This window comes from Aulostomus chinensis, chromosome 3 (genome assembly GCF_037954235.1).
Source record: "Aulostomus chinensis isolate RoL2024-O1b breed Wild chromosome 3, RoL_Achi_v1.0, whole genome shotgun sequence".
In the NCBI taxonomy this organism is placed as follows: Eukaryota; Metazoa; Chordata; class Actinopteri; order Syngnathiformes; family Aulostomidae; genus Aulostomus; species Aulostomus chinensis.
In genome coordinates this window covers 1107128-1120502 of record NC_141322.1, presented here as the reverse complement: position 1 = coordinate 1120502, position 13375 = coordinate 1107128, and the positions used below count along the sequence as shown (strand labels likewise).

At 46.4% G+C, this 13375-nt stretch overlaps 1 protein-coding gene across 1 annotated transcript in view; it reads left to right on the top strand.

Annotated features, from left to right (window-relative positions):
• The window catches only part of cntn3b (contactin 3b), a 57511-nt gene that overhangs the window by 27341 nt on the left and 16795 nt on the right, over positions 1–13375 (top strand). The window contains exons 6-12 of the mRNA XM_086197441.1: positions 1057–1260; positions 2964–3066; positions 3324–3508; positions 3799–3935; positions 6582–6711; positions 7268–7418; positions 9476–9603. Coding sequence (XP_086053567.1) covers positions 1057–1260; positions 2964–3066; positions 3324–3508; positions 3799–3935; positions 6582–6711; positions 7268–7418; positions 9476–9603 — 1038 coding nt within the window. The remainder of the gene's footprint in view (positions 1–1056; positions 1261–2963; positions 3067–3323; positions 3509–3798; positions 3936–6581; positions 6712–7267; positions 7419–9475; positions 9604–13375) is intronic.

Below are 13375 nucleotides of genomic sequence, written 5' to 3'. Positions count from 1 at the left end.
GGCCCACACGTACAAGTGGCTGATCGCCACTTTGACTGAATGTTGAGTTGTTTAGTCGTCTTTGTTTTACCTGGGGGGTCAAAAATAACCTCAACATAGAGAGACAGAGACTTCAGGCTTTGTTTTCAAAGCAGCAGCGTGGTGGTTACGTCATCATCGGCGGTGATGGTGGCTTCCACCACCCCTCACTGATGAAGGGCATTAATAGGCCTCCAACTACTGATGGACTCGGAGGAAAATTCCCATCATGAAATTCACTCACAGAGATACGGACTCCAGCCTCCGGGGGGCGCGTAGCACCCTGGTGTGATGTTTATGTTGCACTTTCTTCTTTTTCTTTTTCTCTCAAACTATTGGGGTTACTTGTCACTTAAAATAGCTCAACAGCACTCTTGGAGGCTGGTGGTTCAGATGGTGGCTGTGAACGATGAGTCTCCTGCTGCCTCATCAGAAGGAGCTGTGATTCCGCACCACTGCACCCAGCTCGGACTCTCTCTCCCATCCATCGCGGGAGGTTGCTCCCCCGCAAGACATCAGATATGATTGACAGTCATTGCATACACCTTTTGACTTGCAGCCCCTCACCTTCAGAGTGGGAGATTACACAGAGCATCTCCTCACAACTGCAAATCTTTGCAGTGAGCTTTTCTCAAAATGACCCAGTAATTCATCATGGCAGCTCCGTCCTTTCTTACGGTGGACCTGCTGCTCATAAAGGGCCACACCAGCATATTCCCGCTCCTCTACATCAGTCCATCCATCCGTCCGTCTGTCTGTCCATGCCTCCCGTTGACCGAGTCACTTGGAGACTTGGAGGCCATGTATCAGGGCCATGCCTTTAACACGCTGTAATCCACTTTGCTTCGCTCCCTTTCCTGAGGTCTCCCATTTATTCCGCACTAATAGTTACTCCATTTGCTGTGTCTTGGAATTTCCTCCCTAGCAAACTGGCACAGAGCTCTGGTCTGAGGTCCAGCTGCACCCTTGGTGGCTGGTTTTCTGTATCTAGAACCAGACCGGCGCAGCTCTCACGTCAGGCTCTCTCCTGTGTTCCAGAGCTGACTTTTACGTGGATCTTCAATCAGTTTCCACAGTTTGTCCAACAAGACAGTCGTCGCTTCATCTCTCAAGAGACCGGAAGTCTGTACATCGCCAAAGTGGAGTCGTCAGATGCGGGCAACTACACCTGCGTGGTTAACAACACCATCACCCGGGAGAAGGTGCTGAGCTCCCCGACACCCCTGGTCCTCAGAAGTGATGGTAAACACATACCTCCTCTACACCCCCCTAGTCCGCTCCACCCTGGACTGCTGGTTCATGCATGAAGTGAGGAACTCCTAATGATCCATGTCACTGAAGCACTGGTGGGGGGGCAGGGTCCTGGAGGGTGGCTCACCTGTTTACACTCTGGTGTCCGACTCCCTCTAAACATTTGAAGTGGCGTCAACAGACGGAGCTGCGTGTGTGATTGTGAGTGTGTGTGTGGTTGTGAGTGATTGTGTGTCTCTGTGATTGTGAGTGTGTGTGATTGTGTGTCTCTGTGATTGTGAGTGTGTGTGATTGTGAGTGTGTGTGATTGTGAGTGTGTGTGTGATTGTGAGTGTGTGTGTGGTTGTGAGTGTGTGTGTGGTTGTGAGTTATTGTGTGTGGTTATGAGTGATTGTGATTGTGAGTGTGTGTGGTTGTGAGTGATTGTGTGTGGTTGTGAGTGTGTGTGTGGTTGTGAGTGATTGTGTGTCTCTGTGATTGTGAGTGTGTGTGATTGTGTGTCTCTGTGATTGTGAGTGTGTGTGATTGTGAGTGTGTGTGATTGTGAGTGTGTGTGTGATTGTGAGTGTGTGTGTGGTTGTGAGTGTGTGTGTGGTTGTGAGTTATTGTGTGTGGTTATGAGTGATTGTGATTGTGAGTGTGTGTGGTTGTGAGTGATTGTGTGTGGTTGTGAGTGTGTGTGTGGTTGTGAGTGATTGTGTGTCTCTGTGATTGTGAGTGTGTGTGATTGTGTGTCTCTGTGATTGTGAGTGTGTGTGATTGTGAGTGTGTGTGATTGTGAGTGTGTGTGTGATTGTGAGTGTGTGTGTGGTTGTGAGTGTGTGTGTGGTTGTGAGTTATTGTGTGTGGTTATGAGTGATTGTGATTGTGAGTGTGTGTGGTTGTGAGTGATTGTGTGTGGTTGTGAGTGTGTGTGTGGTTGTGAGTGATTGTGTGTGGTTGTGAGTGATTGTGTGTGGTTGTGAGTGTGTGTGATTGTTTGTGTGTGTGTGTGTGTGTGTGTGTGTGTCTCACAGACAGCAAAGTAGGGGACGAGGTTGAACTCATCATCTTAAGGGTTTGTTTCATTCGTCTGACACCTACGGTGTGACGGTTCCGTTCAGGTTGAACTGAGGTGTTGATTAGCTCGCTGTCTTCTTCTCTGCCTGTGTTATCAGGTTGCAGTGTGGCTGTGATCTGTAGAAAACCGTGAAAGCATTAACAGGAACATACATCACGTCACCTACATAAAACACAGACTCATAAAAAGCATCGCGTAGAGCTGCTGGAGGCCAGAAACTCCGCTGGGGGGCATTAATGCTCAGTTCTGGTCCGAAGTTAAATCTTCACCTCGTTCCTAAGGTGTTTTTCCTGCATCTAATCTGAAAAGACTCCCGTCTGTGGGGCAGGTACGGTTGAAGGTGTGCGACTGTCTCTGCAGTAGGTGTCTTTGAGCTGTTCCAGTGATGTGAATACAGAGAGTCAGAAATACTTGTGATAAATCTTTACTCAGTAAGTCTTTGACCTGATGCGTTGCTTGAATCTTTTATAAGTCATCTCTGATGTCTCCGCCCTAACCTGCTCTGCATGGCCCCTGTTGCTCCGTATTCAGAGAGACGTCTGTGTTTGATGTCCTGCTGCGTTCTCTCTCTGACCCACGAGTGCCGTCAGTCTCTGATGTAAAGAGCTTGACATTTATTGTCTCCCTTTTACAGGAGTAATGGGCGAATATGAACCCAAAATAGAAGTTCATTTCCCTGACTCAGTTCCAGCTGCCAAGGAATCGGTGGTGAAAGTGGAATGCTTTGCTCTGGGAAAGTAAGTCGGCCTCATTGTGCGTGTGACATAAGCTGGAGGCTCATTCATGCATGAATTAGTGCTGCTCAAGATGATTTAAGGATGCACATCAATCCATAGGAGAACAAGGGTCCCAGTATGAAAAGACAAGAGAGGAGAAGTTCAGGCTCTTTTCGAGAGCAATAGCTCACAAGCTAGTTTTCCTTCCTGCTTAATCCAACTTTGATCGCTGTGACTGACAGTTGCCATCACAGGAGCTCTTTGCTCTTCCTTTGCAGCCCTGTCCCAGAAATAAGCTGGAGGAGAACCAGCGGAGTCCCTTTCCCAAGCAAAGTCAAGATGAAGAACTCAAACGCCATTCTAGAAATTCCCAACTTCCAACAGGAGGACGCAGGGACCTATGAATGTATGGCAGAGAATCGGCGAGGCAAAAATGCAGTCCGGGGTCGTATTTCTTTCCACGGTAAGTGAACAGTTTCAGGCTGAGAGAGTGCATTCTGAGGGAGGTGTTTCTATGGGGAACATGTGACCAGTGACACAAAAGTGATGCGTAACGTTAAGAGACACAATGTTGTTAAGAAGTTGATAATATTAATATTTAAGGAACCAAACAGTTTTGTGGACCAAACTGTGTTTCACATTAGACATGTTGAGTTGAGAGTCGAAAGATTTGATTGACAGTTTGCATTATAATTGACGATGCTGCTGCGTTCAAAACACGCTCAAACAGGTAATTCTCTCACCTGTTCTCAGCTAAACCTCACTGGTTCCAGACCATGGCGGACACGGCTCTGTCCATCGAGGAAAACCTCTTTTGGGAATGTAAAGCCAACGGGAAGCCCAAACCGTCCTACAGCTGGCTGAAGAATGGAGAGCAGGTGATAGCGGAGGTAGGAAGCTCTGCTGTCATGCCGTTGTGCGTCATCCAGCACTCTTGTTGGTCTGTTTTTAATGTACGTCAGACGGCGTGAAGCTTGCTAACAAGACCTAAAATGAAAAGTCCCAACTGTCACCTGTATATTGTTTCCATCGACAAGTAACCAAGTGGTTGTTGCCTCACACGTTTAGAATACAACATGCTGCACTTCAGCGGTACTTTGGGAAAGAAGTCATTCACGGATGGAGGCTTGTTCCTCCCTGTGGAGCTGTGAGTTAGGGGTGGATGCTGTGGTTCTCCAGGGGGCCTGTGGTGCTGCACCATGATTACGATTACTACAGTATTTCTATACAGTCGAAGTAACCATATGGGAGTGAGAAAAAAACAAATCGATAAATACAAATAACAAAACAATACTTTGCTTAGTTTACTGAGGGTTGGTTGTCATGAACGTACAGGAAAATATCCATCCATCCCTCCATCCATCCATCCCTCCTTCCATCCATCCCTCCTTCCATCCATCATCCCTCCATCCATCATCCATCCATCCATCCATCATCCATCCATCCATCCATCCCTCCATCCATCCATCCCTCCTTCCATCCATCATCCCTCCATCCATCCATCCATCCCTCCATCCATCATCCATCCATCCATCCATCCCTCCATCCAACCATCCCTCCTTCCATCCATCATCCCTCCATCCATCCATCCATCCATCCCTCCATCCATCCATCCCTCCCTCCATCCATCCATCCCTCCATCCATCCATCCCTCCATCCATCCCTCCATCCATCATCCATCCATCCATCCATCATCATCCCTCCATCCATCCCTCCATCCATCCATCCATCCATCCATCATCATCATCCCTCCATCCATCCATCCCTCCATCCATTCATCATCCATCATCCATCCCTCCATCCATCCCTCCATCCATCCATCCATCATCATCCATCCATCCATCCATCCATCCCTCCATCCATCCATCCATCCATCATCCATCCATCATCCATCCATCCATCCATCCATCCATCATCATCCCTCCATCCATCCATCCATCATCCATCCATCATCCATCCATCCATCCATCCATCCATCCATCATCCCTCCATCATCCATCCATCCATCCATCCATCCATCCATCATCCCTCCATCATCCATCCCTCCATCATCCCTCCCTCCATCTTCTCCCTCTCCTCCTTTTGAGGGTGGTGGGGGTGGAGCCTATCCCAGCAGCCTTCCCCCTGGACAGGTCACCAGTCCATGGCAGGGCCAACACATAGAGACAGACAACCATTGGCTCTCCAAGCCACGCCTACGGTCAATTTAGAGTCTGGATTAACCTGGTCCCTCTTGATGTCTTTGGACTGTGGAGGAAGCTGGAGTACCAGAGAGAACCCAGCAGGAACAGGGAGAACATGGAGACTCACCCAGAAAGACCCCGTGCTGCAGCCGGGGCTCCACCCACAACCTTCTTGATGGGGGCCACAGGGAGGACCACTGCTCCACCCACAACCTTCTTGCTGGGGGGCCACAGGGAGGACCACTGCTCCACCCACAACCTTCTTGCTGGGGGGCCACAGGGAGGACCACTGCTCCACCCACAACCTTCTTGATGGGGGCCACAGGGAGGACCACTGCTCCACCCACAACCTTCTTGCTGGGGGGCCACAGGGAGGACCACTGCTCCACCCACAACCTTCTTGATGGGGGCCACAGTGAGGACCACTGCTCCACCGGGCCGCTCACAGGAAAAATGTCTTTTAGATAAAAATAGAGGCTTTGTTCTTTTGTGAGATGTTTAGTTTTTCTCATCTTAACAGCGTATCAATTCTGGGGTTCTTGAAAGATGAATGAGAATCAGAAATGTGGCCGCCACTGGCGAGGAGACATTCAAAGACAAAAAGAACACATTTATGGCGATCAGTTCTCCTCTTCTGTCCATAAATGCGTTGTTGTTTTGAGCACCAGCCATGACGGAACCTCACTGACTGTGCGCCGTTTGGGCAAAACACCATCAGGATCTACAGGACACGCTGAGCAGCACGAAGCCGATCTGGGCGGCGTCTGTAGAGCAGAGCAACTCAGTCCTCGTCGCACTCTGTTACTTTGAAAAGTTCGATTCAGGGCAACTTCTACTGTTAATTGTACTTTTACTCACCAGTTTTCATCATCACAAACGAGTTTTTCTTATGTCGTGTAAATGGATCGACTGATTATGCAACTTCACCATCAGTGGGAGCAACAACACGCCTGAATACAAATATCTGGATTCAGTCTAAACCTTTAGCTTTGTTTGCTAAGGGTGACTGTGGGCCTCTAATTATGTATGCATGGTAGGAAGGCACCCTCCCTGCAGCATGGAGGTTAAAATTCACAGTTTTCTCGCTCACAGCAACAGAGAGTCGAGGACATTTTAAGATGCCGCTGGTGCAACAGTAACATTTGTTCTCCTCTCTGTATCCAGGATGCAGGGTAGCAGATTTTGCCACCGTGTCCTCATCTCTTCCTCCATTCCAATCTGACCATACAGGGCATGCCAAAAGGCTCCTTGGACTTTTTCTCTTCTCATCGCCCCCCCCATGCTGCACAAATGATTGCTCTTGGGCCTTTGGCATTGCAATGGAAATGCACAATGTTTCTCTTTCCTCCACAGGGCCGGATACAAATCGAAAATGGGGCCCTTTCCATAGCTGCGCTAAACCTGTCAGATTCTGGGATGTATCAGTGCGTAGCTGAAAACAAACATGGTATTATTTATTCCAGTGCCCAACTAATGGTGTTAGGTAAGATTGGCTCTCTCTCTTCTTTTATCCTGCTGATCTGTCTGAGCGTTTGATCGTCTTCTAAGATAAAACCAGCAGCAGCCTCGCTGGCTCTCCTCAGCAATGTCCACAGCCTCATTTGATGCCACTAAGGGCTTTGCCAGCAGAAATATGAATCTGATGGAGTGTCTCATTGTACTTTCAGTCTTTTCATCGTATTGATTTGGATACTACAAACACATGGCATGCTTTCTCGAAGACAGAGTATTGATTTATTTGCAGAGCTTTCATGACTGACATGATGAGAAATTAAATTTTGAGTTGAGACAATGGCTCCAGCCTCAGCAGGCTGGACACGCTGCCTTAACAAGGTGGATTTGGAGAGTGTGTCTGTGTGTAGTCGAAGGGTGAGGGTGTGGATTGGTTCATAGCCTTGGGGCCAAAAGTCATTTCTGCTGGGTTCATGCTGGGTTTTTAGTCAGCTCGCACTGATCTGAGGACAGCATGGCTGATCTGCTGAGGTTCAGGTTGCCTTCATATTCTAATCTCACGCCTCTCTCTGCACCCTCACACACAGCTTCACCTCCCAGTTTCTCCAAATATCCGTTAAGGGCCTTGCTAAAAGCTCGTTCTGGCAGCGAAGTCACTCTTGAATGCAAGCCTCAGGCCTCGCCCCCAGCAATTAGCCTGTGGAAGAAAGGGAATGAGATCCTGCAGAGAACTGAAAGGTAGGATAAATGTCCAAGTGCATATTCCTAGCAGCTTTCATTCACATTCACTGCAAGCAGACCTGTATGAATAGAGTGTTTGGCATTTGTGCAGATGCATATGAAGGATGGCTAATGAGGGGGTAAGAGACCCTCCAGGAAAATTGCACAAGGCTAATTTTTCGCATGCATATTCACATGCAAATAGCTTGGTGTGAGGGTTGATACCAGGGTCACATCAACACCGCATGCATGAAATATTCAAGAACAGACAGAAGTGAGTGGGAATGCTGCTGCTGTGAAGGGAATTAAAGGTGGGACTGGGAATGTTGGACCAGCTTTATCAGCCCAAGCAAACAGGTGTATTGATACACCACTGAGGCTTGTAGGCAGACGCCTCAGCAGACTCGGAGCCGCTGATAGCATGCACACAACGCGCAAACTGTTAAGTGCCACTTACAAAATTAAGTGGTGCTTGAATTAGTTTGTTGTCCTTGTCCGTCTGATTTCTCATTGAAGCGAGTGACTGTTCAGATTGCGAAGCCGAATTTGAGCTCCTGGAAAAACAATTCTGCCACACAATCCTGAACCAATCAAAGGTGAAGGAGCAAAGGAGCAGTGAGAAATAACAGATTTGGACAATCCATCTGCAGACTTTTCATCATCCTGTTTGAAGGGGGAAGACCAGAGTGGACTGTGAATAAACTCTGCTGCAAAACAGCATTCACACTCTAAAAACACACACGCACACACACACACACACACACACACACACACACACACACACACACACACACACTCACTCACTCACTCACACTCTCACTCACAAAACAGTCAGGACAAAGTAAGAATGAGTCAAACACAGGCGTCCTGGCACACTGAGAAAATGCTTAACTTTGTGCTGTGCGAATCCCTCCCATGCTGCTTATTCAAAAGGAGTTCTGAAAGAGAACAATAGCAGCGAAACATGGTGTCACAACGGTGCCGAGGCTCTGTTTGAGTCCAGATTGTGAGCTACATCTAGAGCTGCGGAAAATTGGTCCAATTCCCACGATGACTGACATTTAGCACACAACACATGAAGCCCACATAAGCTGTCAAGGTGCATGGGACTGAATGTGTGACGACACTCTGAGAATGTTTACCGCCATGCTGCAAATTCAAGCAGTGTTTAGGACATTACACTGCCACTAAATACCACATCACTTATCCTCCAACATCTCCTAGCATATTGTCTCAATTAGCCCTGGTGGAATCCAGCCACTCTGGTTGTCTGAGAACACGTCGTGAGGCCATTGCATTAGGAGAAAAAGAGCTGACATGAAAACTGTTGATAGTGAAGACTGATTCATTTCATATCATAGGGTTTTTTTATTGTACATTATTTGAAAGCAGAAAGGTGTTAAAACATTTAATTGTACAGAATTTTGTTTATGGTTTCAGTCATCGTCCCATATGTACCTTTATTCTTCCAAATGTATTGATATTCCTCCCAGACCGTAGCAACATAACACCTGTAAATCCCTTTTGTGAAGTCATGTAGTTCTTCTCTTGTGCTGCCTCAGAAGCGTTTCTGGGTTTAACGTGTCCTGTGTGGTGAGGTTAGCACCGGCCCGGCAGCGGCTCACCCTGCCGCCGCTAACACGCCTCAAAGATTTTAGTGGAGACTCCTTAACCCTTAATCAGGTACTCCCTGAGTAGTGCAGGACACTACAAGATTTTTTTTTTTTTTACTTTTTTGACATTTAAAAAAATAACAGCCACTGTGTATGTGTGTATCTATATCTATATCTATCTATATATATATATATATATATATATCTATATCTATATCTATATATATATATATGTATATATATGCTTATGTTCATGACCACTGAGGTCAAGTGCCCTATCTGATGAACTTCCATTCTGACAAGAGTACAATTTTGGTGGAAAGGCCAGAGAACAGATGGAGGAAAAACCCAACTAGCGGGAGAACAAAGCAGGTGAAGATATTTGAGCGTAGTGAGTGCAGGCAGGCTCCATACGAAACTCAGCACCCAACCAGTCAATAAGGCTGCTCTGCTTCTCCACAGAATTTCTCTGCTTCCCAATGGAACGCTGACGATCGCCAATGTAACCAGGCGGGATGCAGCCAGCTACACGTGTGTTGCTAAGAACCAGTTTGGGACAGCAAGCACCACGGGGAGGCTTCTGGTCACTGGTGAGTACCCTCCATGGGTAGCTGTACTTGCCCTTCCTAAGAAACAAATGCTCCTGTTTCAGTTACCCACAAGCAGCGCTCCCAGTCACAGCTGTTACAGTCACAGCTGTAACAGTCACTGCTGTTAATCACAGCTGTTACAGTCACAGCTGTAACAGTCACTGCTGTTAGTCACAGCTGTTACAGTCACTGCTGTTACAGTCTCTGCGGTTTCAGTCACTACTCTTTCAGTCACTGCTGTTACAGTCACAGCTGTTAAACGACAGCTGTTACAGTCACTGCAGTCACAGCTCTTACAGTCACTGCTGTAACAGTCACTGCTGTTTCAGTCACGAGTGTTTCAGTCACAGCTGTTACAGTCACTGCAGTTTCAGTCACTGCAGTTTCAGTCACTAGTGTTTCAGTCACAGCTGTTACAGTCACTGCTGTAACAGTCACTGCTGTTTCAGTCACTAGTGTTTCAGTCACAGCTGTTACAGTCACTGCTGTAACAGTCACTGCTGTTTCAGTCACTAGTGTTTCAGTCACAGCTGTTAGAGTCACTGCAGTTTCAGTCACTGCAGTTTCAGTCACTAGTGTTTCAGTCACAGCTGTTACAGTCACTGCAGTTTCAGTCACTGCAGTTTCAGTCACTAGTGTTTCAGTCACAGCTGTTACAGTCACTGCTGTAACAGTCACTGCTGTTTCAGTCACTAGTGTTTCAGTCACAGCTGTTACAGTCACTGCTGTAACAGTCACTGCTGTTTCAGTCACTAGTGTTTCAGTCACAGCTGTTACAGTCACTGCTGTAACAGTCACTGCTGTTTCAGTCACTAGTGTTTCAGTCACAGCTGTTAGAGTCACTGCAGTTTCAGTCACTGCAGTTTCAGTCACTTTTTGTTTCAGTCACTGCTGTTACAGTTACTGCTGTTACAGTCACAGCTGTAACAGTCACTGCTGTAACAGTCACTGCTGTTAGTCACAGCTGTTACAGTCACAGCTGTTACAGTCACAGCTGTTACACGACAGCTGTTACAGTCACTGCTGTAACAGTCACTGCTGTTACAGTCACTGCTGTTTCAGTCACAGCTGTTACAGTCACAGCTGTTACAGTCACTGCTGTTTCAGTCACAGCTGTTACAGTCACAGCTGTTACAGTCACTGCTGTTTCAGTCACTGCTGTTACTGTCACTGCTGTTACAGTCACTGCTGTTTCAGTCACTATTGTTTCAGTCACAGCTGTTACAGTCACTGCAGTTTCAGTCACTGCAGTTTCAGTCACTTTTTGTTTCAGTCACTGCTGTTACAGTCACTGCTGTTACAGTTACTGCTGTTTCAGTCACAGCTGTTACAGTCACTGCTGTAACAGTCACTGCTGTTTCAGTCACTAGTGTTTCAGTCACAGCTGTTACAGTCACTGCTGTAACAGTCACTGCTGTTTCAGTCACTAGTGTTTCAGTCACAGCTGTTACAGTCACTGCTGTAACAGTCACTGCTGTTTCAGTCACTAGTGTTTCAGTCACAGCTGTTAGAGTCACTGCAGTTTCAGTCACTGCAGTTTCAGTCACTTTTTGTTTCAGTCACTGCTGTTACAGTTACTGCTGTTACAGTCACAGCTGTAACAGTCACTGCTGTAACAGTCACTGCTGTTAGTCACAGCTGTTACAGTCACAGCTGTTACAGTCACAGCTGTTACACGACAGCTGTTACAGTCACTGCTGTAACAGTCACTGCTGTTACAGTCACTGCTGTTTCAGTCACTGCTGTTTCAGTCACAGCTGTTACAGTCACAGCTGTTACAGTCACTGCTGTTTCAGTCACAGCTGTTACAGTCACAGCTGTTACAGTCACTGCTGTTTCAGTCACTGCTGTTACTGTCACTGCTGTTACAGTCACTGCTGTTTCAGTCACTAGTGTTTCAGTCACAGCTGTTACAGTCACTGCAGTTTCAGTCACTGCAGTTTCAGTCACTTTTTGTTTCAGTCACTGCTGTTACAGTCACTGCTGTTACAGTTACTGCTGTTTCAGTCACAGCTGTTACAGTCACTGCAGTTTCAGTCACTTTTTGTTTCAGTCACTGCTGTTACAGTCACAGCTGTTACAGTCACTGCTGTTTCAGTCACCAGTGTTTCAGTCACAGCTGTTACAGTCACTGCTGTAACAGTCACTGCTGTTACAGTCACAGCTGTTACACGACAGCTGTTACAGTCACTGCTGTAACAGTCACTGTTGTAACAGTCAGTGCTTTTTCAGTCACTGCTGTTTCAGTCACTGCTGTTTCAGTCACTGCTGCTGGCTCTCTGACAGGAAACCAGGCACCTGTGTTGCTAGCTTGTAGTAGCTATGCTAACATCACTAGCTGGGTTTCTATCATAGAGTTTGATGCCCATTTTCTGTTTTGCTGTTGTTTGAAAAATGTGGAAGAGGACAACAATTACAGTGGTGCCACGCTCTCAGCCTGTTACACTAACTCATGTGCAAACTCCTGGCTGCAGGAGCAACAATGATGTCAGGACTTTCTTACGATTCTTTAGCTTGTAAATTCCCTAATTTATGTTCTTTTACATGTAAACTACTGTCAGTCAAATGTGGCTGTATAGCATTCTAATATTTTATATTCATATCTAAACTAACAGTTAGCAAGCTACAACAAATTCTTTATTCATTTTAGGTCATTACTCATGAATGCGGTGGCATAACACTTTCCTGTCTTAATCTAGCCTGTGTGTGTGTGTGTGTGTGTGTGTGTGTGTGTGTGTGTGTGTGAGAGAGAGAGAGAGAGAGAGAGAGAGAGAGAGAGAGAGAGACTTATTGTTCTCATTAGCTTTTATTGCTCTCATACACTGACAGCTGAACAATTTAATGTCAGAATTTAATTACCGTGACCTTTCCTCAACACACTTTCAGGCTTTCAGTCTACCACAGCGTTGACACTTGAGCAGAGAGCACACACACACACACACACACACACACACACACACACACACACACACACACACACACACACATTTATCCCTTTAAAATGGATGTGTGATTACATCCTTATTACTTGATTTCATACAGAAATCACTTGGGTTAGTCACTGATCACTCTCCTCTCAATTCAGTCTGCCTAAAAAAACCATCATATTCCGTGTATTATATATAAATTATGAGCATAAATGTGATCATCAGCTCAAATATGATAATCATAGTGATAGTGATGTGTGTCTGTTGACTGAATCTGTTCAGTTAATCTCACCAAACTTAAATGAGCTGAAGTTGTAGTATGAGAGGCCAAACAGTGTTAGCCAACTTTGCAACACTTCCTGTGTGTATTTCAAATTAAACACCTGTTCATTTCAATGCACTGTTTCAAAAACAAGGCTTTTACTGTGAAACATTCACAGGAAGGAAAACGTAGTTAGGTTCCCTGCTGTCATCGAGGTGTTTGGCTTTGACACTATCGGAGAATAGCGACATTATCCCCAGATCATACTGGGTTGTGTTGTAAGTCCATTTCATCTGTAATTTGTTTCTCCTTCTCTTATGTTGAATCCGACCTATTTCTGATAACTTCCTGTCTGGATCGTTTTAAATTGGTGCAATGGTACTTTCCACGGCAGTGAGCTGGGCGTGCGGCTGTTACCTGGCTGTGTCTCAGAGAGGTTGCCGGTGTGAGCTGAGATGTCGTGTCATGTCTCTCACGAGCAGAAATCGAAGCTCTTATTCCTGTCAGGAGCGGCGCTCCGCTGGCTTGATTTAGCTGTGACTTGAAGTGAGATGTGAGTGGCAGGTGTTACTGCAGTGTTAAA